The sequence below is a fragment of the Nipponia nippon genome, unplaced genomic scaffold (assembly GCF_047370975.1).
Source record: "Nipponia nippon isolate SJK-2023a ecotype South Korea unplaced genomic scaffold, ASM4737097v1 scaffold_6, whole genome shotgun sequence".
Lineage (NCBI taxonomy): Eukaryota > Metazoa > Chordata > Aves > Pelecaniformes > Threskiornithidae > Nipponia > Nipponia nippon.
Window position 1 is genome coordinate 55,026,471 of NW_028262380.1, and position 24,217 is coordinate 55,050,687.

The following is a 24,217-nucleotide window of genomic DNA, read 5'->3' on the forward strand; positions in this document are numbered from 1 at the left end:
AAACGAAGCAATGCCCCCAACTTCCCTTTGTCCTAAGAGGGCAGAATAAACAGTGAGATCAGGTCAGAAAGAGACTTACAACGCTGGGACAAACCTGGGGAGACTCTGAGTGCAGGGTTTTGGATCTGCTCTCGGTGAAATCTTTTCTTCTGTTACTGTTTACACGTTGAACCAAGTAATGCCTCTGTTATGACTTGTTCTGCACAACAGCAAAGGTAGCTTCACAAAAATATGACCAAGCAGGGAACTGCAGGCTTACTTGCAGTGTGTCTTTTACTGAAAAATACATTTTATTTATCGTAACATCCAAAAAAACCCCAACATAATACAAATGCTAACTCATTCAGTTACAAACTTTGGTACTCAGCCGTTTCAGACAGTCCGTTCTCACATGGACGTGACGTACCGAAGCGTTCCTGATGTGCAACACGCTGCTAGTGCAATTCTCAGGGCGACTCCGCTGTCCTTCAATCCCAGGCTCATGGCATCCTGCAGCGGGATCACTTCAGGCTTCGGGTACGCACTTGCCACAGTGTCATCTATGTTGAGAGCAGCTCAAAGAGTCCATTTTTCTCCAGTTATATATCTTCTTTTATTTATTTTTCTCCCCCACAGGCAACAATCATCAACACAATGTGTTCACGGCATTTTCCCCTTTGCCTTATAGCCCACCGCTCTCTCATCAGACATATCACCCACATCCTCTTAGCAATCATTATCCTTACTTCACATTTGCACTTTTAAATATCTTTACACTGATAACCCACCCCCTTAAAAAAAAAGGGGGGGGGGGAAGAAAAGAGGGAAAAAAAGAAGGAAAAAAAAAAAAACAGAAAAAGGGGAAAAAAACACAAGCATTTTTAAAGTAGTGTATGTGTTCTCTGGTAGCCACAAGTTAATGGTAATTTATAAGCAGAAGGAATGACACTTTGGCCATCAACACTACAGAGTAAAGGCAGCTTCGAATGCAGACAAGAAAAAAAAACCAACAAAACAACCACACAACCCATAAATACATTTTAAATCATTCATCAAGTGATTCATCAAGGATTAAATTTAACTGAGTGAAACTGACCCTGCTGCAAAAGACCAGGACGACATTCGTGCATCACTCCAGTCCCGCTCAAATTTTTAATGGGGCCCTGACCTAAAACGCGCGGAAGTGGCTGGCCGGCTGTTGCAGAGCCCGAACACCGAGGGCAGGGCTGGGGGGGAACTCGAGTGGCGCACAGGATTTTGCCCTGCTTTGCAGACGGGGTGAATTTCGGCTGTAACGTACTATGACTGCACCGTGAAACATATAATACTAGCAGCTTGTGAACCCTGACACAGAGGGCTTGACTCTAATCCAAGATATGTGGTTACACATCACCCCATCAGCTGGAGAAATCCACCACTGGGTATACATGGAGGAGCACCATATTACCGGATTTTTTTCTGGCAGCCTTTCATGGCACTATCTGCTGGGTCCGGCTATACTCAAGCCCAGAGCTCCGGTTTTATGCGTATAAAGTGAAGAACCTGAGACTCGGGTCTGCAAGGCACTCAGCGCTCTGGGCCAAGTTCAGCAAAGCACTGTGTTGATGGGCAAAAAAAAAAAAAAAAAGAGACTGCACTTCCACTGAAGTGCCCAGGAATCTGCTTAGATATTTAGAGATGCATATGAAGGCTTTGCTGGACTGGGTCTGTGAAGCTCAGCTCCTTGCAAAAGTGACCCCTTGATGCAAACATGGAGTCTCTTTAGTAATAGACAAAATTAAGCAAACACTGTTTGACATTGGAATTGACACGTTCCACTGAAGAAATCTCCCCTGAGAAAATAAATAGCTGTTGGTTTTGCCTCATTTCATTGCTTTCGTCTCCACAGGCAGTTAAAATAAAAAAAACTGCAAAATTTTTCTCCAATACATGTTGAAATCATGGGCACTTTGTTTTCTTTTCATTTTTTTCCTTTCAAGTACACCGGGTGAAACTGTAAACCCTGAGTTTGTGTGTGCAAACCTGTATCTTGTAAACTGCAACGTGAAACTTCGCTCTGAGCACCGATATAGGAAAAGATAGGACAAAACATTTTTAAACACGGATGCTAGTATTATAATGTACGTACCATACACGTGTATGTCACAGTGGACGATCTACTCTGGTACCTGCACTGTCCTGCAGTCCGAAGTACTGTTTCATTTAACACCGATACTCTAGTCGTAATGTCTACAGACTTATCAGTCCTGAAAACGGTGAAGAAGCATTCATTTTCTTTAAGAGGCATTCAGCCCGAATCCCAGTAGGAAGTTAAAGCTTGTAACTGTAGACTGTACAACCGAAGAGCACAGGGATTAAGCTTACAGGCTATATGCCTTGGCTGGGCATGCCAAGCTCTTTAAAAAGGGTTAGAATAGTATATTTTCATCGGATTTCCACAACGATGAAGATAAATGAGGAGATATATGTTAAATCACTCACTATGTGTATACTTGCAGTGCATTTCATCCTGAGGGCAATTTCAATTTGTGCCTGTAAACAAATAAATTGCATTGAAATACAATCTCACATGTATGGTTAAAGACAGTTGTAGCTGACTTTTCCCTATCTTGAGAGTTACTCATGGAAATGAAAACCTGGGGCTTTCTTTAAGAATGGGCAACCCTGAAACTTCCTTAGCAGCAGGAAACCTTGAGAACAGGTGCAGGAAAATCCTGCCTGTGGGTAAGTGCTTAAGTACAGACTTCTGGGTTTTGCGTTTAGATTTTAGATTTCCAACCTGTTACCTCGAGAAAGCTTTGTGCTAAATAATTTAGGCTTGATCTTACATTTATCGGCTTCCCAAAGGTCTTCACTGAACTAAAATTTTGGGCAGGGAACACACTACTGTAGTTTAGTTTTACTGTCATGATAACAATTCTCTTTTACTGAGACAAACTGGTTGCTGGCAACAAAATCATCAGTTTAAGCAAAGTTTGACATATGGACATACGTATCACTGCATTTTGAGTGATCTTATTTTACATTTTCTTGTTCAAAGGAGAAATATTTTTTTTTTTTTTTTAGCAAATACAGATAGCGTGGATGCAGCCCTCGGATAAACTTGTCAAACTAAGGAAATGACTACACATTATTGGGGCTGTAATGTTAAAAAACTCGTTTCACACGGGAATCGCTAGGACTGTGTTTTCAGTAATGTTGCAATTTAAGGAAGAAAAGACTGCAGTCTTAAAGAAAAATAAATGCTGTCCTCTCCTTTAGAACTGGGGTCTAAAAATATTACATTCAATTTCTGGTGTTCCAGTATTTAAACACTGTCATAATTAAGGCAACTTGTGATGTTTAAGGCAACTTGTGATGTTTAACTCAGTACAGAGGAGCAAATGAAAAACGAAAGCAATCAAATGTGTTTTCTGAAATTTACACAATCCATTTTGAACCATGCCAAAAAAAAAAACCCCACTAAAGAGAATCTAAATACTACAGATCTCTCCATTTGCAATTCCGAGTGCAGAAGAGTACAAAATAGACATCTGATCACAAATCGTCACCAAAACCTATGGGGAAGACCCTCATTTACTGCAATGGGAGAGAGCTGAGGGCTTTAATTTTTTTACAGAGTTGCAGGGCTGCACTGGATCATCACACCACCTTCCAGGGACCTGGACGAAGCTGTGCATCGATCCACACTGGAACACTGCTGCATTTATACCCTGCGTTTTACAAACAGCTGTAGTGGCACTACTACCGCTAGCCACCAGGACAGAGGCAACGCCTAAAGCCTCCACATTGGCTTCAATATAAAAACAACTTTGCAGAAAATAATGCAGCAATTTAGTGTTACTCGCATAATTAGATGTATGCATACTCCAAAACTGGGGGGTATTTAGGAGAAAACAAGAAACTTACACACTTGTTTTGTATGATGAAGCAAAAAAATGAGAAAACTGTAGAAGCAGTTTTTAGGATGTATGTTTAGAGTTACCAAGTATATTTCAGATTAAAGGAACGTGATTCTTCTTCCTTATCCCTGTAAAAAAAACCAAACATAAAAGCATCATTAATAAAAAGTAGATTCTTAGAGACCTGCCACAACCAATTCTTAGAGAGCAATCTTTACTACTCCAGGGAAGTGCATAGTATCTCCTTCATTGTCACACTATTCTTGCTACTAATTTCTTAAGCTACCGCCAAGAATCGGACAATAGCCCCCGACTTTTTAAACCAAGTCAGTGGTCGGGCAGCCTTATTTTTTGAGCAGAACCGACCCTTGCTGCTCGAGGTGTGAAACGTGTGCTGCCTTACAACCCCACGGTTCCCCGCAGACTGGTCCTGGGGAACCCCATACACACAGGTAGAAAGAGGGCAAAGCGATCCATCCGGGATTTAAGCGATCCGTCCTCTAAGTTAAAGACCTGAGCACTTTAGTTACAAACACAGCGTCCAGCATGGCATACGTAAGCAAAAGGGAAACAACCTGTAATCGTGTGCTCTAAGATTTGTGGAGGTAAGACTTACATACTGGCCCGGGAAAGCATCCCGGGCAAGAAGAGTCATTAAGCTCACGCTTACCTGTCATTGGTATCAAAGTTAAGCACTATTTAAATGTTTCCTCAGTAGCTGCAGATCTGAACACAAGCTCATGCTGATTTCCATTCGTAGCCTGATTTACTAGATCAAATGCTGAAGCCCTTTTAGTTCTTGGAATATTCCTGTATTTCCCACTAAAATTGGACTGGTGCTTTACTAAATTCTCAGCGAAGGCATCACCATAAGTAAATCCTAGGTACTGTGTATTTCACTGTAAGCTGACTTTTTTACTTGTTTGGTAGAACATACATTTTGCTGAATAGGGCATAACTAAAAGAGAGTTTTAAAATATCAGTTTATGAGCCTTTAAAAAATAATTTGCATATGCTATCCACACAAAAATACTTTTTCAAGGCAGACATAGATTGTCTGATGGCAGGTAGGAAGAAACACAGCTGATAAGTATATTTGCATACTTTGGTGACAGAACTGCTCACATTTGACTTAGCCTACTTTCACCACAAAAATAAATGTCCCATGTATTCCTGTAACTATAAGGCGGCTTCAGTTCAGGCACATGTTTGAGCAGAGCTGACATTCATCTTCTGGTATTAGCAGTACAATTTACTACAGTTACTTTCTACTTGGCTACATGTTATTTACTCATTTATTTACCTAAGGCAAGGCAGAAACTCGCCAGAGCATAATGTGGGAATAGATACAAAAGTTAAAAACACATTTTCAGCCATTCAGGCTGGGAATGAGCTCCCTTCAGGCAGTGCGCTCACTACAGGTCAGTGCTGTCTACGTTCGGACGCAGGCAGATACGGCAAGTTTACTAGAACTGAAAATTAGCATCATTTTTTTTCTGTTTGACGGAAGAAGTGCAGCAGGCAAGAATTACGTTGCTAAAAGCTCACCATCTACTGTGAACGAAGAAGAGGAGGGAGAAAAATGACCTCGTGGTACCTCTCAGAAACACGTACGTAGTCTCTAATATTTGCTGTATATGAAAAATTTAAGAATTGTTCAGAAATGGCATCTTGGATTTTGCCAGAATCCAAATCGATAGGATCCGCTTTATCGCACTGATTACGCAGAAAAGAGGACCAGCCACAGAAAGAAGTGCTGGAAAAGCAGCAGATGTGCGGAGGATCTGGTGCCAGCAGCAACACAGGCATCACACCACCGGCCAAGCTTCAAGTCAGCTCCACCACGCTGATCTCCAACAGGCTGACATGGTGACACAGTTTGTGAATGAAGATGTGAAAAAAAGAGAGTAAAGAAGGGAGGAAGATACTACGTGCAGTGCAGAAATACAGGAGTGGAAAGAAAGAGCATTCATTCAGCTGATTTTGCTTAGTGAAGAAAGGGACCTGAAAGGACAGTATTCTATTCAAACCCCATGCTCACATGATGAAATCTGACTGGTTTAAAATCCATTTTAGGATCTACACAGCATTGCTGCAATGAAAAAACCCTGATCTGATAAGAAAGCAATTGGAATGAAAAAATGATCGACAGTCCACCCTCTGATTCATATGAAATTACACTCCTGTTCTTGTTAGAGGGAAAACACTACCCCAAGCAAATGAATGAATTTAATTAGGAAGAGAAAGACAAAGGAGATATAGGAAAAGAGGGAAAACAAAAAAAAAGCAGATAATAAAAGAGAGAAGAAGAGAAAAAGTTATCCATGGGGATGTTAAAGCTATGTAGGTGAATGAAAATGCTGAGTAGGTACAAGGACAGAACAGAATAACAGGAAAGAAGAAGAGGACTATAGATGCAATTCCCCTCTAGCATATACCTTATATTCCACTGAGAGCTATACGAATAACCAAAGTCTGACGACGAGCTAAACGCATCCCGCAGCATACAGTTAAAATGATTTGTTTTACTGACTTTCAGAACAGGTAAAGAAAAAACAACCCACGCTGCATCCATTATACGCCGGCAGGACACCGCAGCAGGTCTGAGAGGGCAGGGACGAGGCACCCCTGTCTGTATTAGATAACATGCATCTTGGTATCGTCAATGGTAAACGATGAAATGAGGTCTTCAAACTGCTGAATGACCTTCTGTAATGAGTACAAAAGTTGCTGCATCACTGACCCCAAGAGAGGCAATGAAAACAACTTAATTTATATCCAGGATAAAAGAATGGTATTTCAGAGACAAAATATTTACAAGCAGATAAGAAGTAAGCTTATAAAGCATTTCAGTAAGCTTTCATTTAACAAATAATCTTCTACATTGTAGTAGATGATGCAAATTAAAAGAACTACAGAAGCAAAAAAAGATAACGCAAACACTGGAAGAAAAAATTTACCCTCTAGCATGTGGCCAAACAAAACTCAGTGCAAACTGATGAAAAACCCAAACCTCCAACTGCCGCCACCGTTTCTCTTCGCCTCTTGATATACACCAAGAACAAACTCTGTGAGTCTTCGGTAAGCCATGAAAAAACTTTGGTAGCTCTGCCCAATGCTGCGCTTGATAAAGATGAGCCATGTGTTTTAATGCAAGAGGCAAAAGGAGGAGCGACACCCATCCTGAAGGCACTTTCTTAATGTTTCAGGTATTTTAAAAGGAAACGGCGTCGTTCCTTGGTTATTTTGCGCAAGACATCCTGCACCCTGGTTTCGACGCATGCTGTACGCCCAGCCCCGTGCCCTCCTCCTTGCTCCAGACCAGACACTCAACGGTCCCACACGCGCATCCCTGAATTTGGAGGCCGGCCCTGGGTTACAGCCCTAGGTAACCAGACACTGGTGGGACTGTGGTGGGCCAAGCTCGGAGTAGCCGTGTGAAATCGTGATTTGTAGTGGTGCCCGCGGGCTCTGCCAGAGCCCTCCTGCAGCGCAGGCAGCTGCGGGCGCGCCTGCCCCTGCCGGCAGCCCCATGGCACCGGGGGAACACAGCAGGGTCAACCCCACATATCCCGCTCCCTCGTCGCGCTAACAAGAAGGACCCGAAATAAGGGTTTGCCTCCATCAGACCCCTCTCCTGCTCTTCCCGAGGATGGGGAGAAGCAGGGGTGCAGGGCAGAGAGACGGGCGCTCTCCTCCCCTTGGGAGGAAGAGGTGAGAGGTGAGGAATCCGGGATGCACTGCCGAGGCAGAGGGGTCGTTTCATGGCTTGCAAGGTGGGTCCAGAGGAGGTGCCCAGCAGCACTCCCCTCACCGGGAACAAGGGGACCCCACTGAGACGGGGCCCCCCAGGCACAGGGCTGCGCGAATAGGGGCAGCGTGATGAGCAGCTATGGTGTGCTTCTACAGAAACTGCCTCTGGGCCAAAACAAAGCGGGTATTGACCTGCTGCAAGGGATACCGAACTGCACTGATGGGCATACGTAACCTTTGCGTTTCCATCTTATGCCTGTATTTTAAGCCCTGGCGAGGGCTCACCTGCAGACCCCAGGCCCATTACCTGCCTTGAGGAGAAGCTGTGGCACAGCTCTCATTTGGCGGGTAACCCGGTCAGCCCTTAACCGTCACTGGGGACCGCCATGCCTAACGGCCTGCAGCACCCACTCACCCAGGCTCTTCACCGGTGCTCCACCACGAAGCGCATGGTGGTACCGTCAAAGGAAGGTGGCGCGACGATCCGCGGGCCGGTGGCTGGCGCTGTGATGCTGATGACCGGCTTCGCCTCGGCTGCCCCACGCCGCAGCGGCGGCAGGCCCTTGCCGGTAGCCACGTAGTAGGGGCTCTCGGCGAAAGCTGCCTCTGCCGCCGCTGGGCTGCCGGGCTCGGCCGGGGCGCTGGCATCGCTACCCGGGTGGGACAGCGGGCGCGGCAGGGCGCCGGCAGGCAGCATGGCGGCAGCGGGCAGGAGGCCGGGGTAGAGCATGTACGTGGCGCCATAGGCCCCGGCGTTGAGGGCCAGGGGCGAGAGGGGCAGCGGGACGGGGGCGACGGCCGGCTGCTGGGGCACCGGCACCTCCACGTACTGCCCGGTCTCGGGGTCGAAGAGGCGCCGCTTGAGGGGCTGCTGCACCGGCGTGTCCACCAGGTAGTACTGCCCGGTGCTCACGTCCAGCAGCACCTTGCGCTGCGTCTGCGGGAAGGGCTCGGCCGCCGTCGCCGCGGCGGGCACGGAGGGCGAGAAGCAGAGCAGCGGCGGCGGCGCGGCGCCGGGCAGGGCGGCGAAGGGCAGCGGCGGGCGGTAGAGGGCGGCGGGCGGCGGCTCGGGGGGCGGCGCGGCGGCGGCGGGGGGCTCCTCGGCGGGCGGGGGCGCGGGCGGGGGTCCGGGGCTGCCGGGGCGCTTGGCGGTGCCGAAGGGCTGCAGGCTGCAGAGCGCCGCCGCCGCCGCCGCCGACACCGGGCTGGGGCGGACGCCGCCGCCCGCCCCCGACACCGGGGAGGGCGGGGAGCCCGGCTCGGCGGCCGCCTTCAGCGGCAGGGCCAGGTAGTTCCCGCAGTCCGGGCCGCGCTCCGCCTCGCCGCCGCCCGCGGGCAGCCGCGGGGAGCGCGGCGCCGCCTGGCCCCGCAGGCCGCCCTCGGAGGGGGGCTTGCCCGGCGCGGGGGCTGCGGCTCCGGCCCCTCCGGCTCCCCGGAGGGTGAGGAGGGCGCGGGGGGCGGCGGGGGGCTCGGCGCGGGGGGGCGGCGGGCCGCGCTGCCGCTGCCGGGCCAGGCTCTCGAAGGCGGCCGCCTTGGCCGAGACCTTGTCGGCGGCGTTGTTGGAGGGGCGGCGGGGCAACCGCTCGCCGCCCGGCCCCTTGCCCGACGGCTCCTCCGCCTTATCCGGCGGCGGCGGCGGCGGCGGCGGGGGGGGAGCGGCGGCGGCAGGGGGCGGCCGGGGCCCGGCGCCCCGCTCCTGGCTGGCGATGAGGGAGAGGACGTGGCTGTCGGTGATGGGCAGCGGGTCGCTCTTGCGCTTCCACTCGCGCTTGTTGAAGCTGTACAGCTCCTCCATGCTCCGCACCGCCGCCGTCAGCTTCTCCAGCGCGTTTTGTACCGGCGCCGCCTTGCCCTCCTCCCGCGGGTCCTCCTCCGGCCCCCGGCCCCTCTCGGCGGCGGGCGGCGGCGGGGGCTGGTGCCGCCAGGGCGCGGCGGACTTGGAGACGATCTTCAGCACGGCCGGCTGGCGGGGGTCGCTCTTGTTGGGGGCGATGGTGGCCACCGGCAGCCTCCCCGAGGTGCGGTGCACCAGGACGGTGCCCTCCGGGGGGCAGGCCGGCGCCCTGCCCGCCGCCTTGGCCCCCGCCTCGGTGGGCTTGGCGCTGGCCTGGCCGACCGTCTGGCAGGTGATGACCACGGGGGAGAGGGACCTGGGGACGCCGGCGATGACAAGCTGCTGCCGGGGTTTCTGCTCCGGGCCGCCCTGGTCGGAGGCGACGCTGCCCTTGTCGCTGCTGTTGTCCCCGGAGTCGCAGCTGTAGGAGCTTTTGATGAGCTTCCGCACGTCCCGCACCTGGTGGAGGGGCCCCTGGGCTCGGTGCTTGCCCTCCCTCACGTCGCGCACCAGGAACTGCGGCACCTTGTCGGGGCCGTCGCCGGCCTTGGGCGGCTTGGGCTGCTGGCCCCTGCCCTCCTCCGGCGGCCGGCCCGCGATCTGCGGCGTCAGCAGCTGGGCGATGCTGAAGGCGGCGTCCCGGGGCTGCTGCAGGCTGCCCAGGCTGATCTTGATCTCGGGGGCTTTGGGCTTGGCGGCGAGGGGCGAGGAGGAGGCGGCGGCGGCGGAGCACTTGGTCGCCCGCTTGCCGGGCTCCTTCTCCCGGGGCGTGTGCTGGATGGCGGGGACGAACAGGCGGGACATCTTGGTGGACCTGCCGGCGGAGATCTCGCCCAGGTCGGCCCGCCAGTCGTGCCTGGGGGAGAGCTTCAGCTTGCCGACGGGCGCCCTCTCCTCCTTCCTCTCCGCCTCCCGCTCCTTCCAGGACCTGAAGGCGCTGTTCTGGCTGCGGAGGAAGGTGGCCTTGATGGCCTCCGAGGCGCTGCGCTTCACCTCGCACAGCTCCTCGGGCAGCGCTCGGTCCAGGCTGCGGCTCCCCTCGCGGGGCGTCGACGCCTTGGAGGCCGGCGACCGGCCGCCGCCGCCGCCCTCGCCCGCCTCCTCCGCCGCGGCCGCGGCGCAGTCCGAGCCGCCCTCCGAGTGCCGGGAGCTCTGCCGCTGCACGCCGCCCTCCCGCTGCCGCTCCCGGCCGCCGCCGGCGGGCTCGGGCTCCCGGCCGGCGCTCAGCCCGGTGTAGGAGGTGTCGGTGATCTCGCCCCGCTCCATCTTGAACTCGTGCTCCAGCTGCATCTTCTTGGAGATGACGTTTTTCAGGAGGCTGGAGGCGAACTTGGACTTCTTGCTGGACGCGCCCCCGCCGCCCTCCGCCGCCGCCGGCGGCTCCCCGCCGCCCGCCTCGGGGGGCGGCCCGGCCTCGGGGCCATCGCCGAGGTCCAGCAGGGTCACCACCCGGGGGCCCGCCCGCAGCCGCCGCGGCGCCTCGACGTGGGCGATCTCCCCGTCGAGCTTGCTGACCACGAACTCGAGGGCTTTGGTCTGCGACCGGCCGGAGCGCAGCAGGCTGGGCTCGGCTCTCGGCCCCAGGCTGCCGCACTTGAGGTCCAGGTAGGTGGACCAGCGGTTGATGCCCAGGGCATTGTCGGGCAGGGAGGCGGAGGAGGCGCGGGAGCCGGGGCGCAGGGTGTCGAAGTAGGGGTACGCCAGGCTGCGGAACGCCCTGGCCGTCAGGTTTCGCACTTCTTTGTCGGCATCGTCCAGCTCGCTGACGGCGCTGGAGGCGCCGCTGGAGTGCTCCCCGGCCCGCCCGGCCCCGCACCGCGTCTGCAGCCGCGCCGGGACGGCGATGAATTTTTTCGCGTGGTCGCGGACCACGTCCGCTTTTAAACTCGCGTTGCGTTCAGGAGCCGCGGGGACGCGGAGGCTCATGTCGCCTTCATGCTTGGCAGCGTAAATAGTGTTTTGCTTTCCGCGCACGTTGCTAGACTCATTTATAGCCCGGGAAGCGGCTTTGATTGATAGGAGAAGCTGGGCGGCCGGGCTCCCGGCGGGGCGGCCGGGCTGCTTGGACCGGCTCTCCCCCGAGCTGGCGCGCTTCTCCCCGCCGGGGGTGTCGTGTTCGGAGGTAAGGCTGACGATCTCGGTGCTGCTGGTGTTGTCGATGCTGTCCGTCTGGTTGTTGGGGTCGCTGGTGGTCGTGCTGAGGTAGCAGCTATTCTCCTCCTCCTCCGTCGGCGTGTCCCCCGGGGTCTCGTCGCTGCCGAAGGAGGCGTAGTCCACGAAGGAGTAGATCACGTTGTTGTCCTCGAAGTCCCAGCGGGCGGCCAGCCCCGCGTCGAAGTCCATGTCGTGGTCCACCTCGCTCAGCTGGATCTCCTGCGTGCTGATATAGTGCGCCTCGTCGCGGCCGCCGCCGGGGGGGATGCCCGGGGGGGCGCCGGGGGGGGCCGCCTTGCGCCCCGCGCCCTCGTCCTCCTCGCTTTCGTAGCCGAAGGAGGACGAGGAGGTTTTGCCCTCCGCCGACACCGGGTCGCCCATTGCGGGAAAGCCGCCCGCCTTGGTCACCGGCGAAGGGCAGGAGGAGGAGGAGGACTCCGGGCAGCCCCCCGCCTCCGGCCGCCCGCCGCTCCCCGCCGCCCCCCCGGAGTCAGCGCCGCATCCCGCCGCGCCCGGGGAAGGCGGGCGATCCCGCCCGCGGTCCGAGGATGCTGGCCCCGCCGCCCCGCCCGGCGGCCCGCCGCTCGCCGAGCCGCCAGCATCCCCGGTCCCGCCGGCTCCGCTTGCCGGGGCGGAACCGGCCGCTCGCTCCGCGCCGCCGGCCGGGGCCAGCTCGGGGGGCTGGCGGCTCTCCTCCGGCCCCCGCGGCGAGCCGCGGATCTCCACGTACGCCGCCGCCGCCGCCTCCTCCTCCTCGGTGGCCGCCTCCGGGCTGGGGCCCCGTCCCGCCGCCGCGCCCTCGGGGCCGGCCGTGGGGCCGGCGGGCGGCTGCCCGGGCGCGTCCATGCCGGGGCCGTCGGGGCGCGGCAGTGGCCCGAGGGGGCGGGCAGGCACGTGCCGGCAGGGACGGGCAGCGCGGCGGGGACGGGGGGGCAGCGCGCGGGCCGCCCACCCCCTGCCCTCCCCTCCCTCCCCTCCCCTCCTCCGCCCGGCTCCTGGCCCGGCCGGGCATCACCGCCGGGGGGCGGAGGGGTCGGGCCGGGCCCGGCTCCCCCCGCACCGGGCCCGGCTCCCCCCGCACCGGGCCCGGCCTCCCCCGCACCGCGCCGCAGGCAGCCGCCGGGCAGCGGGGGCCCGCTTGGTCGCCCGGGGTGGGGGGTGGGGGGCCTGTCGCCCGGCGGGGGGGATCCCGGGACGGGCTCGGGTCGCTCCGGGTTTTTGCGAGATGGGCGTCACTTGGCCGGTCCCCGGCGCCGACTATACATAGAGCCGGCGTCACTTACGCCGGTTGAACAAAATCCTATTTTAAACGTCTGCGTTTGCCGGGATAAAAGCGCCCGGCCGCCCCGCGGGAGGGGAGAGCCGGCCCTGCCTGCAGGGATGCTGCTGCCGCCCGGGCGGCTCCCAGGGCACCGGCTGAGCAGGCAGGCTCGCCTACACCAAACGCACCCTCGTCCCACACGCAGCAGCGGCTAAACAGCTTTTTTTCTTCCTTAAACTTCCCCCCTGAACCCCATCTCCCCACTCGCTGGAGGTGCGTTGCAGAGGGGCGGCCCGTGGATGCCGGCCTGGCCCTGCGCCTTCGCAGCGGCCCGGAGACCCGAGCTGCCTTTTTCCACGAAACACCGTTCTAGACATAACCAGCACCTAGGACCTATTACCAGGCATTTCTATGGCACGCCTGACCTTTGGTGGCTGAGGGCTTTACTGAGCGGTCCCCAAGATGACACGCCAAAAATCACTCCAGAACCGTGGAAGGAAAAGGCGGGCGGAGGAGGAGAAATGGAGGAAAGTGAGCAATGTTGAGGAGCAGCCCTCATGTATACAATCCAGATAACAGCCTAAATTTACAGCTGAACACTTAAATAAGCCCCTGCGTGCTTGGGTGAGCAAGCTGGCGTTGGGCTGGTAACATCGGACGTGAGGGTTATGGAAAGCCCCAAAGCAAATACCAGGATCCATGCCCCTACAGCTGCACGCATGGGCATGGGGGGCACGGCGTGTGGCACTCCCAAGGATGCCACAGGGATGCAGGGGCCGAGAGGTGAAGCGGAGGCCATCCCAGACTTCTCTCCAGCACCGTCCATGTTAAAACAAGGGTTTCCCAGTGCTCCCAGCTCCGAGGTGGCCCCCGCTCCTCACCATACCCCATAGCTCTGCTGCCATCTGCCCCACGAGGTTACAGTGTTCCCACTGCCTCTGGGAAAAGTGGCCTCCCTCCCTTACTGAGCACGAGCAGCGGCTTGTGAGGGTCCCTGCAGCAACGGCAGGTTTCGTATCCCAGTTCAGCTAAGAGTTTCTTTTCTTCCTGGGGGAGAACAAGTGAGATGGCTCCAGCTCTTAGTACCCTACATCGGTTTGCAGTAGTTTCTTTGGCTGCAGAGTGACAGTGTGAAAACTGTTGCTAAAGCACCAGGTGATATTTGAACAGAAAGACGCATCCTCCAAAACTTGGAGGGTTTGGAGCAAGTCTGGTCACGCGTGGTGAGGCTCTCCCCATGCAGCAGGGATAACGGGTTCCCACCCCTGCTGAGGCTGTCGGACCTCCAGCGTGCTTTTAACAAGAGGCTGGGCACCAGCTCTCAGGAGTACTAGGCCTACCCAGCCTTAATCTTTCCTTAGCCCAGGTTCACATAGCTTCAGCTCCCTGTGTACACACGACGACTGTGCAGTCCTCCACGGAGCTATGTTAAATGGTATCAGCATTTCCTAAACACAACTTCACCAGGCTTTGTGTCATCATTCCCCCCCATTTTAGACTTGCCCCTCTGTCCCAAGCATCCATAACAAAAACATGACATTACTAGAGAAAGACGATATTTTTAGCACCTTATTAAAGGGAGATCTTGGTTTCAACTGGCAGTGGGACAAGACTAGATCCTCAAATACAGTCCTTTCCAAGCGCTTGGGGTGCGGAGGGATATTAGGTTTTAAACCCCGATCATTCGTTGCACTTAGGTAGCGTGCGGGCAGCAGCAGCAGTATCTCTGCCTCCTGCTCTGCCGCTCTTCTACCAGGCGCCGCCTCTCAAACAAGGTCTCCACCCCACATCCTCACTGCCCTCACCCTCTGATCCCCTAAACCAGGGTCTCAGGTGTCAGTCTCTCACACCTTACTCTCCTCTCCAGTATTTGGGTTTCCCACATCAAGAATATACAATAAATCGGATCTTTGCTCCCGAAACCTGCACAATTAAAAGTGGTGGTGTTTTTTTTAAGTTGTAACAGTTGTTCATACACTCCTGCCAAGATTCCCAGGCAAGATCCCCACCAAAACGAGCATCAAAACTTGACTCTTTATTTATCTGTTTCCACGGTCTAGTTTCCAGCTATGGTCCAGAGATGTTTTTTCTGCTGTTTTCCTTTGGTGATATCTTGAACTGAATCTACTCATTCTTGCAAAACCAGGCAATGACTCTCACAACTGAGGCTGAGACCATAATGGAGCGCTCATACATGTATGTTTATAACATATCTATGTCTCCACCACAGGGAATTTATGCCCCTGATGACAAAAATACATACATAAAATCCACACCTGTTCTTTCCCACTTTCAGTTATGGCTAGCCCTGGAGGCCTGCGTGCCTTAGGCAGTCAAATCAGTCTATTTCCCATGGCACTAAGAGGTTGCTATGGCGTACAGAGCCACCCGAATCCTAATGCCCTTTGAAAAAAGTGAATCTGTAACATCCAGCTTAGGTGCTCTAATCACTGTATGCATGTTAGAGGAGGGGGGAAAAGGAGAAGGATTTCTTCCTCTTTTTTTTTTGTATCAGAAATTTCTGCACTGACGTGGTGTCAGCCCCTTGGAGATGCTTTGCTGCGAGTCTGGCCCTGAGCAAAGTGTAAAATTCCAAGGGGTTTAGGCTTAATTCCTTCTCCTCAGCCTTTCCTCTTAGCTACCTTAGTGTTGGCTTTTGTAGAGCCTGTTTCGGAGGTGCCTAATAACCCCTGTGCATCGTATCCAAAGCTTGGGCGCACGGCTTGAACCCAGGGACTGACTCCCCAGGACTGCTCCCCCACAGGGCTGCCTTACAAAGGATCAAAAGTTCTTCAACAGCTTTGCGAAGGTGTGGATGGATTTTTTTTTCCAAGTTTTTCTATATCTATTACTGTTGCCAGAAAAACCCTACAGCGAGCAAATGTAAAGTGATAGACCTGTTTGCTCCCAGTCAAAAGTACATAGGGAAGCTGTGGCTCCATCACGCCTTCTTGCAAGTAGTAATTTCTCAGTCTATGCTGGCAAGACATCTCCATTGATTAATAATCAGACCAATGTGATTTTAGTTAAAAATGTTGGATATCAGTAACTAATGCATGTCATCCTTATTATCCTAGCAATACTCGGTTGAGGCGTTCATTAACACCAATTACTCTTTTGTGTTTTCCACCTTTAAATCTCTCTCACTCAGTAAAGCTACCAACGTCTAAGATTTCTGCATCCAAATCTGTCATGAAGTGTTAGTGAAGCTGTCCTGACAACCACACAAAATCTGTATGTTTAATGCATTTCGTAACATAATAGGTACTCTACTTTTAAGCTCTTGCTGTTAAAAATAACACCACACACTGTTTAGCCACGTTCTGCCCTTTGCTAATATAAGGTTAGATCAGACAGGTAAAGGTGATGGGAAAAATTCAGATAGGCTGAATTATCCATGCACCTTACAATACATCACTCATGGAAGTAGCAGGGAAGTGGGATTTAAAAGGGATTTGAGAAGAAGCACTTGAAAGCAGAATAAAGACTTAAGGATGAGGTTAGGGAGACTGCAACTGTTCTCTGCACAGGAGACCATGCAGAAGAAGGCATAGGGGTTTTTCCCTTTAACATGGACAGAAAAGTGAACAACTGGTGGAGGAATAGCAGGAGGGGAAGGATTTAATTGAGCTTTCTCTGACTAGGGAAAGGGAAAATATTAATTTTCTAATTAACATTAAGAAACGTTAATACCGCATTACGCACTTTAGTTCTTACAGTGTTGAGTCACAGTTTTTAAAAACTGAAGTAGGAATAAAAATCACAAAGAAGTTAATAAAATCAGGCCGATACAGAAGGAAAATCAAAATATTATTTGCGCAGAGAAGACAGACGCCATTCCAGTAACTAAGATGACCTGCGGGAGAGGTTATGCTTCTTGCGTGGAACGAAATGATGGCTTTCACCGAAAATAAGGAAACAGTAGAAGGATTCTGCTGCATTCTGTGCACGCAGCAAAAGACTTCATTTTGTTATAGGTTCAGAGAGAGATGAAGAATGATACAGTCATAGGAAGAAGCTTTAATTTTGGCTGATTAGTCCCTTTTGAATAGTATTTGAATACTGCTGGATTCGATTTTTCTCTCAGTAGTTTTTTGATAACATTGCACGTTGTCAAAGTGAGCCTTGTGGTAGACATCGTCTTTGAAATCAAAGCAAAGAAATACTTGGCTAGAGTTTAGATGTGTGTGTTAAGGAGAAAGGAAAATTGAAAACAGCACCCTGATTTGCCCCCAGGACTAGTACCTGAGAAGATGGGAGCAAAAGCTACTTTGGGAAAGGAGACGGGGATTCGTGGTTTAGCAATAAACAGTGAAGCCGAGCACACATTATAAATCTCCAAATGCTACCGGATATACTGAAAGGAAATACAATACCCACACATGCACTTTGGTATGGAAACTTTCTAACAAACCCAAGTGGAAATAAAATGAGATTTTTGTAGCTTGCACTGAGATGGTGTCTCTTCTGGGATTTAGCAAGGGCCTGGCTGACAAAGTACTGAGTCCTAAGTAAAACCCAACACCTGGATGGGTCAATCCCTTCTCACACAGAGAAGACTACGCCAGCTGAGGGGATCTTTCCTTTTCCATCCTGAGCCTGTTGGAGAGATTGAACACTCAGCCTGCAAATGTAAACCATATGTGGGCTCCTTCCTGGCAGACTTCTTCCTTTTAGTGAAAGTCAGACCTTTCAAAGGAAAGAAACTCCAGAGCTGGGTGGATTTCCAGACCCTAACCTGAGCGCTTGAGCTTGCAGGATTCAAAGGCCTTGGCATGGCCCTGCGAAGGGGAGGCCACTTTTCCTTCCAGGATGAGACGGGATCGTGCTCTGGCCATTGCCTTATGCTCCGCAGTGTGCTCCCATGTAACTGAGCCCCTGCGGGAATCAGTGGCTGAAGTGCTTGTTAAACGACAAAAAAAAAAAAAAAACACCCTGCGGCTCTCTCTGGCCCTCGCTATAAGCAGCTCCCGCTGCATGCCTTACAAGGTCTGCAGAAGATGCATATATTTTTAAAACAGATCCTCCCCCTTGCTACCCATCCTTCTCTTCCAGACCCCAAAACCTCATGCCAAAACAAACAGGCAGGAACGTAATCCCAGAACGAGCTTAGATTTCTTTGGTACTTTTCAGTCGTGCTGCAAATACAGTCTAAATATGAGTTCATGTATTTATATGGGGAGTCTGCTACTCAGATGAAATAAATTAAATACTTACTAAATTTTGCATATGTCAGGTTAAACAGTGTCTACAATGTCATTGATACAAGAGAATATTCTGGTGGCTATTACACGTAGACAGCCATAGCACATGCAAACTGTGGGAACATGTTGAATAAGACTATTTATGAACAATTTATTGCCTTCACGAACATCCGGACAGGTGTCTGTCCAGCCTGTCCTGACAAATTTCTGCTTGCAGAGACTTCACAGCTTCACCAGGCCATCTCTCTTGGTACTTGATTATCCATATATCATCAGAAAGATGGTCCTAGGTCTATCTGACTCCTCCTTGCTGTAAAGCTATTATTTCTGCCATGGATGGAAGAAGGGATAGATGATTCCCACTCTCTATGCTGCAGCTTCTTGCGTATCTAAGGGTGACCAGCGCGTTTCCTTCATTCTCCATCTTTTCACTAGGCCTAACAGCCCTAGTTCACTTAACCTTTACCCGTGGGACACACCTGCTAGATCTCCCATCACTGCTCTTCAGACTTTCTTTAGCACATCTGTATGTGCAGTGCAAATAAGTGGCGGCAAGATGCAAGGTGGAGCCTCTCCCCTGGTGAGAAGAGGGGAGGGATGACTTTGTGTCCTGCTCATACACCCCTGAGTAACATCCACTGTTTTCACGTTGGCACGACCATGTCCTTCAGCTCGGGCCCTACTGCGAGCGCGCTTTCCATTCATCCTCCAGTTACTAATGAAAATACTGAACAAAGGCAACTGTGTCGATCCCCGTGAGTTCACTGCTGATACAAATGAAACGGACCTTCGAGCATGATCCAAGCAGTCATTTCTCACCTCATAATTTCACCTGCACGGTGCTTCCCCAGCTGGCTAAAAGAAGACTATCATGCCATACCAAAGCCAAACGCCATTTCTGCGCTCTCTGCAAAGCCCATTGCCCTATTTTAGAAGGAAGTTAGAGGGACTCATCAAGAACAAACCCTCACATTGGCTGTTATTTATCTGTTCATTATCTTTTAAGGGCCTACAGGTTGCATGTTTATGCCAGTATGTCTCCAGGAACTGAAGTTACACCAACTGATCTCAACTTTGCTGCTCCTTCCCCCACATCCCTCGAGGTGCCTTTTCCACAGGACCACCTCTCCCAGGTCGCTGGGTCCGCTCAAGTCTCCCATCATGGGCCTGCCTTCGGAAAGGAACTTTCCACAGTGACCCTATTCTTTGTACAGTATTATTGGGTAACCCGAGAACTACAGATGTATCTGATTATTGGAACTGTGGAGACGATTGCCACAAAACCCGAAACCGTGACCTTTCCTTGAGGTGTTATCAGCCAAGCTGGTGGGGGGACAAGAGAGCTGATTTATGACCATTCATTAAAATTACACGAAACGGATTATTTATAGAGGTAGACTTGAGCTGAAAGGTTCAGGCTCAAAACCTGTCTTCTTCATAGTTCAGGGTGTTTGGACAAGCGAAAACAAGGAATGATCTCTTGAAACAATCTGAATGTAACTGGATTATATTTTATTATATTTTTATTATGTTTTGTATTATATTTTAATAAATATTTTATTATGTAATAATTTTAATTAATTTCTCATAGTTTATTAGTTTATTATTTTATTAATAGATTTTATTAGATATATTTTTATTATTTTAATATATTAAAAAAAAATCTATTTTTAACTGGCCAGGGCCCTTCACATGAAAACATAAAGCAGTACCGTTATTCTTCACTTACTTTAGAATTAGAAATGCAAACAAAGCCGGTTTGGATTTTATATTGGATAATACCATCCCTTTATGCAATCAACTGCTTAGCAGAGGGGTTTTGAATTCTGGCAACAATTTGTTGACGCAGAAGAGCTCCTACAGTCAAATGCACGCCCAAGCAGTAAATTGCGAATCTGGTATCGTGAGACTGTAACGTGAAATTGCCAGGCTTTGGAGAGCAGCCAGTGTCAGATTGGGATTAATTTGCTCGCAGTGTTCAATAAATAATGTTCGGAGGGCCACATGAAAATTGATCCCTGTTCGTTATCCACACCTCCCTGCCACGGGGCCTATGTTTGGTCACCGAGCTGAAGTTCGTGCAGCAAACGTGTTGGGAGTATTTCTCACCGGGCTTACAGTAAAAGCCAGCTAAAGTGCCTCCCACCGCCTGGCGATGAAAAGGAGGATCAAGCAGCCCTCGGAGTGAAGCCTCTCTAGGGCTGGAGTTTCTATATATAGGGGAGCTCAATAAACACCATTATGAACCGCATGCGATCTGCCTGCCCGGAATTAAGGTCACATACATACTTTTGCATACGCTTCTCCACTGGCTCGCTTAGCTTACAAATTAAAGAATTGCAGGTGAGAAGCTGGCTACATAATGAGGAGTTATAAATCCAACCAGCTCCCATCCGACAAACCTCTTTAGTCAGTACACGAGGCAACTGCGGGGAAAGTAAGAATGAGATTTTTAAACCCAGGTGTAAAATCCATTGTAAAGGTCAGGTTTATAAGGAGACCATCCCAAAATGCTAATGACATGACAGTTTTATGAGGCTGGAAAATGATAGCTTGGCTGAAGCCGAGTAATACTAGAGCAAGGGATTTATTTGAATTGGACGACTATTTTTTTTTTAATTTTGAATTTTGTCCTTGATCCTGACAAATCTCACTGAGATGAGAAATCCTTACTTGTGTAAGTAGTGCCCAACATTCAGCTGAACAACTGAGGTAAGAAAAGGTTATTTATGTAAGTGAGGCATTGTTCTGTAATCTTATCGTCCAAAAGTTTTACATATTTTTCTGCAGTATATATAACTGAAAGTTACACAAATTTAAATGTCTCTACTTTGCAAAAAATATATAAAAGTCAATTCTTAATAGCTAGCCTCAGAAACAGTAAGAGTTGTTACACAAACTTTAACACAGTTTTAACTTAGAGAAACTGCGTTTCTCTGTTGTAGTACAGGAGGACAATCTGTCCAGAAGAGCTTATAGTCAGAGGTACACTTTTAACAGAGACACATACAAGCATATCCTGCACAACCTTAGCTGTACACCCTAAGAATAGGCACTTGTGTATCTAACCAGAGCAAAAGTACTTTTTCATTTGCAACGTAAAAATCTCTCTCATCTTAATACCGTTTCTTCAAAAAGCAGTGTCAACACCCGGTCTGGGTTTTTCTTACTTTATCCTAATCCCCGTGCAGTGAGTTAATTTACCCTCTAGAAGACCGCAAGCCCCTGGATACATCCTTCATCAGCTGGGCAGTTCTTGTCATGCTGAAGCATAATGCAATTTTCATTAAACTGCAATTTCAAGCTTTGGCCTCAAAACATACAATATCTGTCTATAGCTATGTAAAACACAGATATGCTATAGCATATCATCTGTCTATAGTTACGTAAAATATACAATATCTATCTATACCTAATGCTAGGCTTTTGCTTATATAGTTCCACGTTTCCCACAGTTCCTTTAATCAACAGTGATTTAGGAAAAATAGGAATATTTTAAACATAAAAATTGTCTGTTCTCTTTTCTCTGAGCAGTCCAAAGTTCTCTGACTAGGTCTACTATTTCCCTTTACTGCAGTATTTTGAAAACCACAGGTGGTGTCTCGACACCCGGGAACGTGGGGTTTAGTAGGGCTCTCTGCCCCGAGCACGCAGGCCTGATCCCGCGAGGTGTTGAGCGCTTCCCGGGAAGCGATGAGCTCTCTGAAATCCCCGCGACTCAGATCTCCGGGCCAGGCAGACACTGACCACATCTCCCCTGACACCCTCCTGTGAATCCTCCCCTCCGCAGCACGTGCCAGCTTCATCCTCCAGTGTTGCCTTCATGGAGGTTCTCAATTAATAAATTGTTCATCCCGGTAATGAGGCAGGGTAATTTTGGGGCAAATACCGGCTGCTGTGGAGACCACTCTGCCAAAATGCTGATGTATTTGTCCACGTTCTGACCGGAGCACATTTGCGTGTAGCTCCTCAGCGAAGAGGGCTGGCGTGCAAACCCGCTGGGGTGACAGGCTCCCCGTACAGCCCCGCTGGATGCCGCAGGGTGTTTCCCCTCCCTCAGCCCCAGAGCCCTGGGCCAAACCAACCCCACAGGGCAACGCTTTTTGTCCAAACAAGCCTCTCCTGCTCAGAGGCTCTTGCAGTTGTCAGGCGGCTTCCTATCCCCCCGCCCGCACCAGCACCCCATGGCCGGGGAATCACGCAACTGAGCATGGATCGTCTTCTGCTTTGGGTAAGTCTCCAGGTTGATAGAAATCAGAGGGAAAGACTTCTGTCTGTGAATGGTTTCCAAGCCTCCCCGTGAATCGAGAATGAGAAATCAAAACAACCTCCCCCTCTGTTTCATAAAATTTAAACACTAACAACTCTCTTTCCTTCTCTTTTTCCAACTTAAACTATTTGCTGAATTTAAGCCAAATTAACAAATAGATCGGAAGTGTTCCGTAAATAAGTGACAAGCTGGGAATTATATTTGGCCACACTCTAGTAATTGTTTTCTTTCCTATACTATTAGTACAAGCCTAGATGACACAAAAGATTGCTACGCAGTGACACAAGTAACAACTATATTAGCTTGTGGCTGCGGGGTAGCACGTAGCACAGAGATACTTGAGCTACCTTTAAATTGGCTAGCCGGGATGCTGGCCATTTGTTCATCTGCAAAAGCAGAGAGGTTAAGTTGGGCTGGGATATCTGGCCTTTAGGTATCCTTGTGTGAGCATTTTTTGTCTCATCACCACGTCACAGTCCCCTCTGCAACAGTGAAGACCCTCAAGGGCCAAACCTGAGAACGTGCTCCTCGTCAGTGAGATTTTATTTGCTTGTTTTAGCATTTGTGATGTGGAAGAGATTAAAAATAAAAAAAAAAAAGAGAGAGCGTAGATTTTTTCGCAAAAGCTGTTTCTCACCTGCTGCTCTATGCTTTAGAAGATTGGAAAATTGAAACTTTATCTTAGTTTTATCCCTTTACAATTACTCTACATATTTTCATTCCTGTTTCCTGACCCTGCCAGGACTAGGCACAGATGGGAGAAAATGCTTCTAGAATAAGACTCTTCCCCAAACCATAAAGAACAGAAAACAAAACCAAAACCAACAGCAACCTCTCCAATCCCCTAAATCCAAAATCATCTCATACAAAACAAACAGGCAACATGCCCTTAGAAATCTCCCAGCCTTATTTTTAAGGCCAAAAAGACTCCAGGGAGACTCCTTCACTTTAATGCCTCTGTGGCCAAATGCTGAGGTTCATCCATCTGTAATTCATCCCACTTCGTACCAGGAACTTGCTCGAGCTGCTCAGACTGGGAGCACAGGCTCCTTGTTTAGCCAGCAAAGGGGGAATTCAACCCACCTGAAGTCCCAGTCGCTCTGTCATTAGCCTACGGTAATCAGCTTCTTACTTCAGACGAGTCACTTTGGTGCATAAAAGCACGTAGCACGAACTTCCACATCTGGCCATAACATAACTGCCTTGCTTCCCATTTGCAAGGAAAAGCAAATGGGGTTTCCAGAGGGACTTGTCTTGAGTCATTTTTAGGGACTGAGAGAGGTACATGATGTACTAGAAACCCACTAATGGGTTTCAGTAAAAAGATCTGCCAGATGGGTAGCTCCATCTGAACTGGGACCAGTGGTCTCACTGAGCCTATGTAGTTAAAGGGAAAGCAAATGAAAACCAGTTTGTGCTTTGGGCTGGTTTTGTGAATGGTGGCAAGCCATTGAAGTGAGTTTGTATAGAAAAAAAGTGGTCATATATCAGCTTAGTGCCTGACACCTAGAACAGCACTGCAATGATATATATACATTTAGCTTGAATGAACTCCTGAGCCCTGGTTCAAATGTATTCAACTAGTGCATGTTCATCTCCATGCTGGAAAAAGATGAGTCCACAAAGGTCTTATTCTGGCACACCAGCAGTCCAAGCCAGTTGACTTTCTATACAATAAGTCCTACGAATTGAATAAGCAGGCAGAGAACACCGAGTAATGATTTTCTATCGCTGGCTAATAAAAGGAAGCACACGCTGATCTTTTTGGACAAATCACTGCTCTCAGCTGAAACCTCCATACCTCCTCCTGTGAATATGTTGAAGAGGGTAGGCACTTAAAGTGATCCAGGCTAAAGCCAA

The 24,217-nt window shown here is 50.7% G+C and overlaps 1 protein-coding gene and 1 long non-coding RNA gene across 2 annotated transcripts in view; both read right to left on the bottom strand.

Annotated features, from left to right (window-relative positions):
* Nucleotides 1–314: 314 nt before the first annotated feature.
* The window catches only part of LOC148051480 (uncharacterized), a 50,235-nt gene continuing 26,332 nt past the window's right edge, over nt 315–24,217 (bottom strand). The window contains exons 2-4 of the long non-coding RNA XR_015699742.1: nt 3,889–4,009; nt 2,461–2,511; nt 315–2,225 (exon numbers count right to left, since the gene is read on the bottom strand). This is a non-coding gene — a long non-coding RNA (uncharacterized LOC148051480). The remainder of the gene's footprint in view (nt 2,226–2,460; nt 2,512–3,888; nt 4,010–24,217) is intronic.
* On the bottom strand, nt 8,059–12,468 carry CUNH4orf54 (chromosome unknown C4orf54 homolog). The gene has a single exon (XM_087735690.1). It carries the CDS (start codon nt 12,466–12,468, stop codon nt 8,059–8,061), a length of 4,410 nt encoding a protein of 1,469 aa, XP_087591816.1.

Coding starts and splice junctions, on each gene's coding strand:
- CUNH4orf54 (XM_087735690.1), bottom strand. CDS start 12,468: ATGGACGCGCCCGGGCAGCCGCCCGCCGGCCCCACGGCCGGCCCCGAG.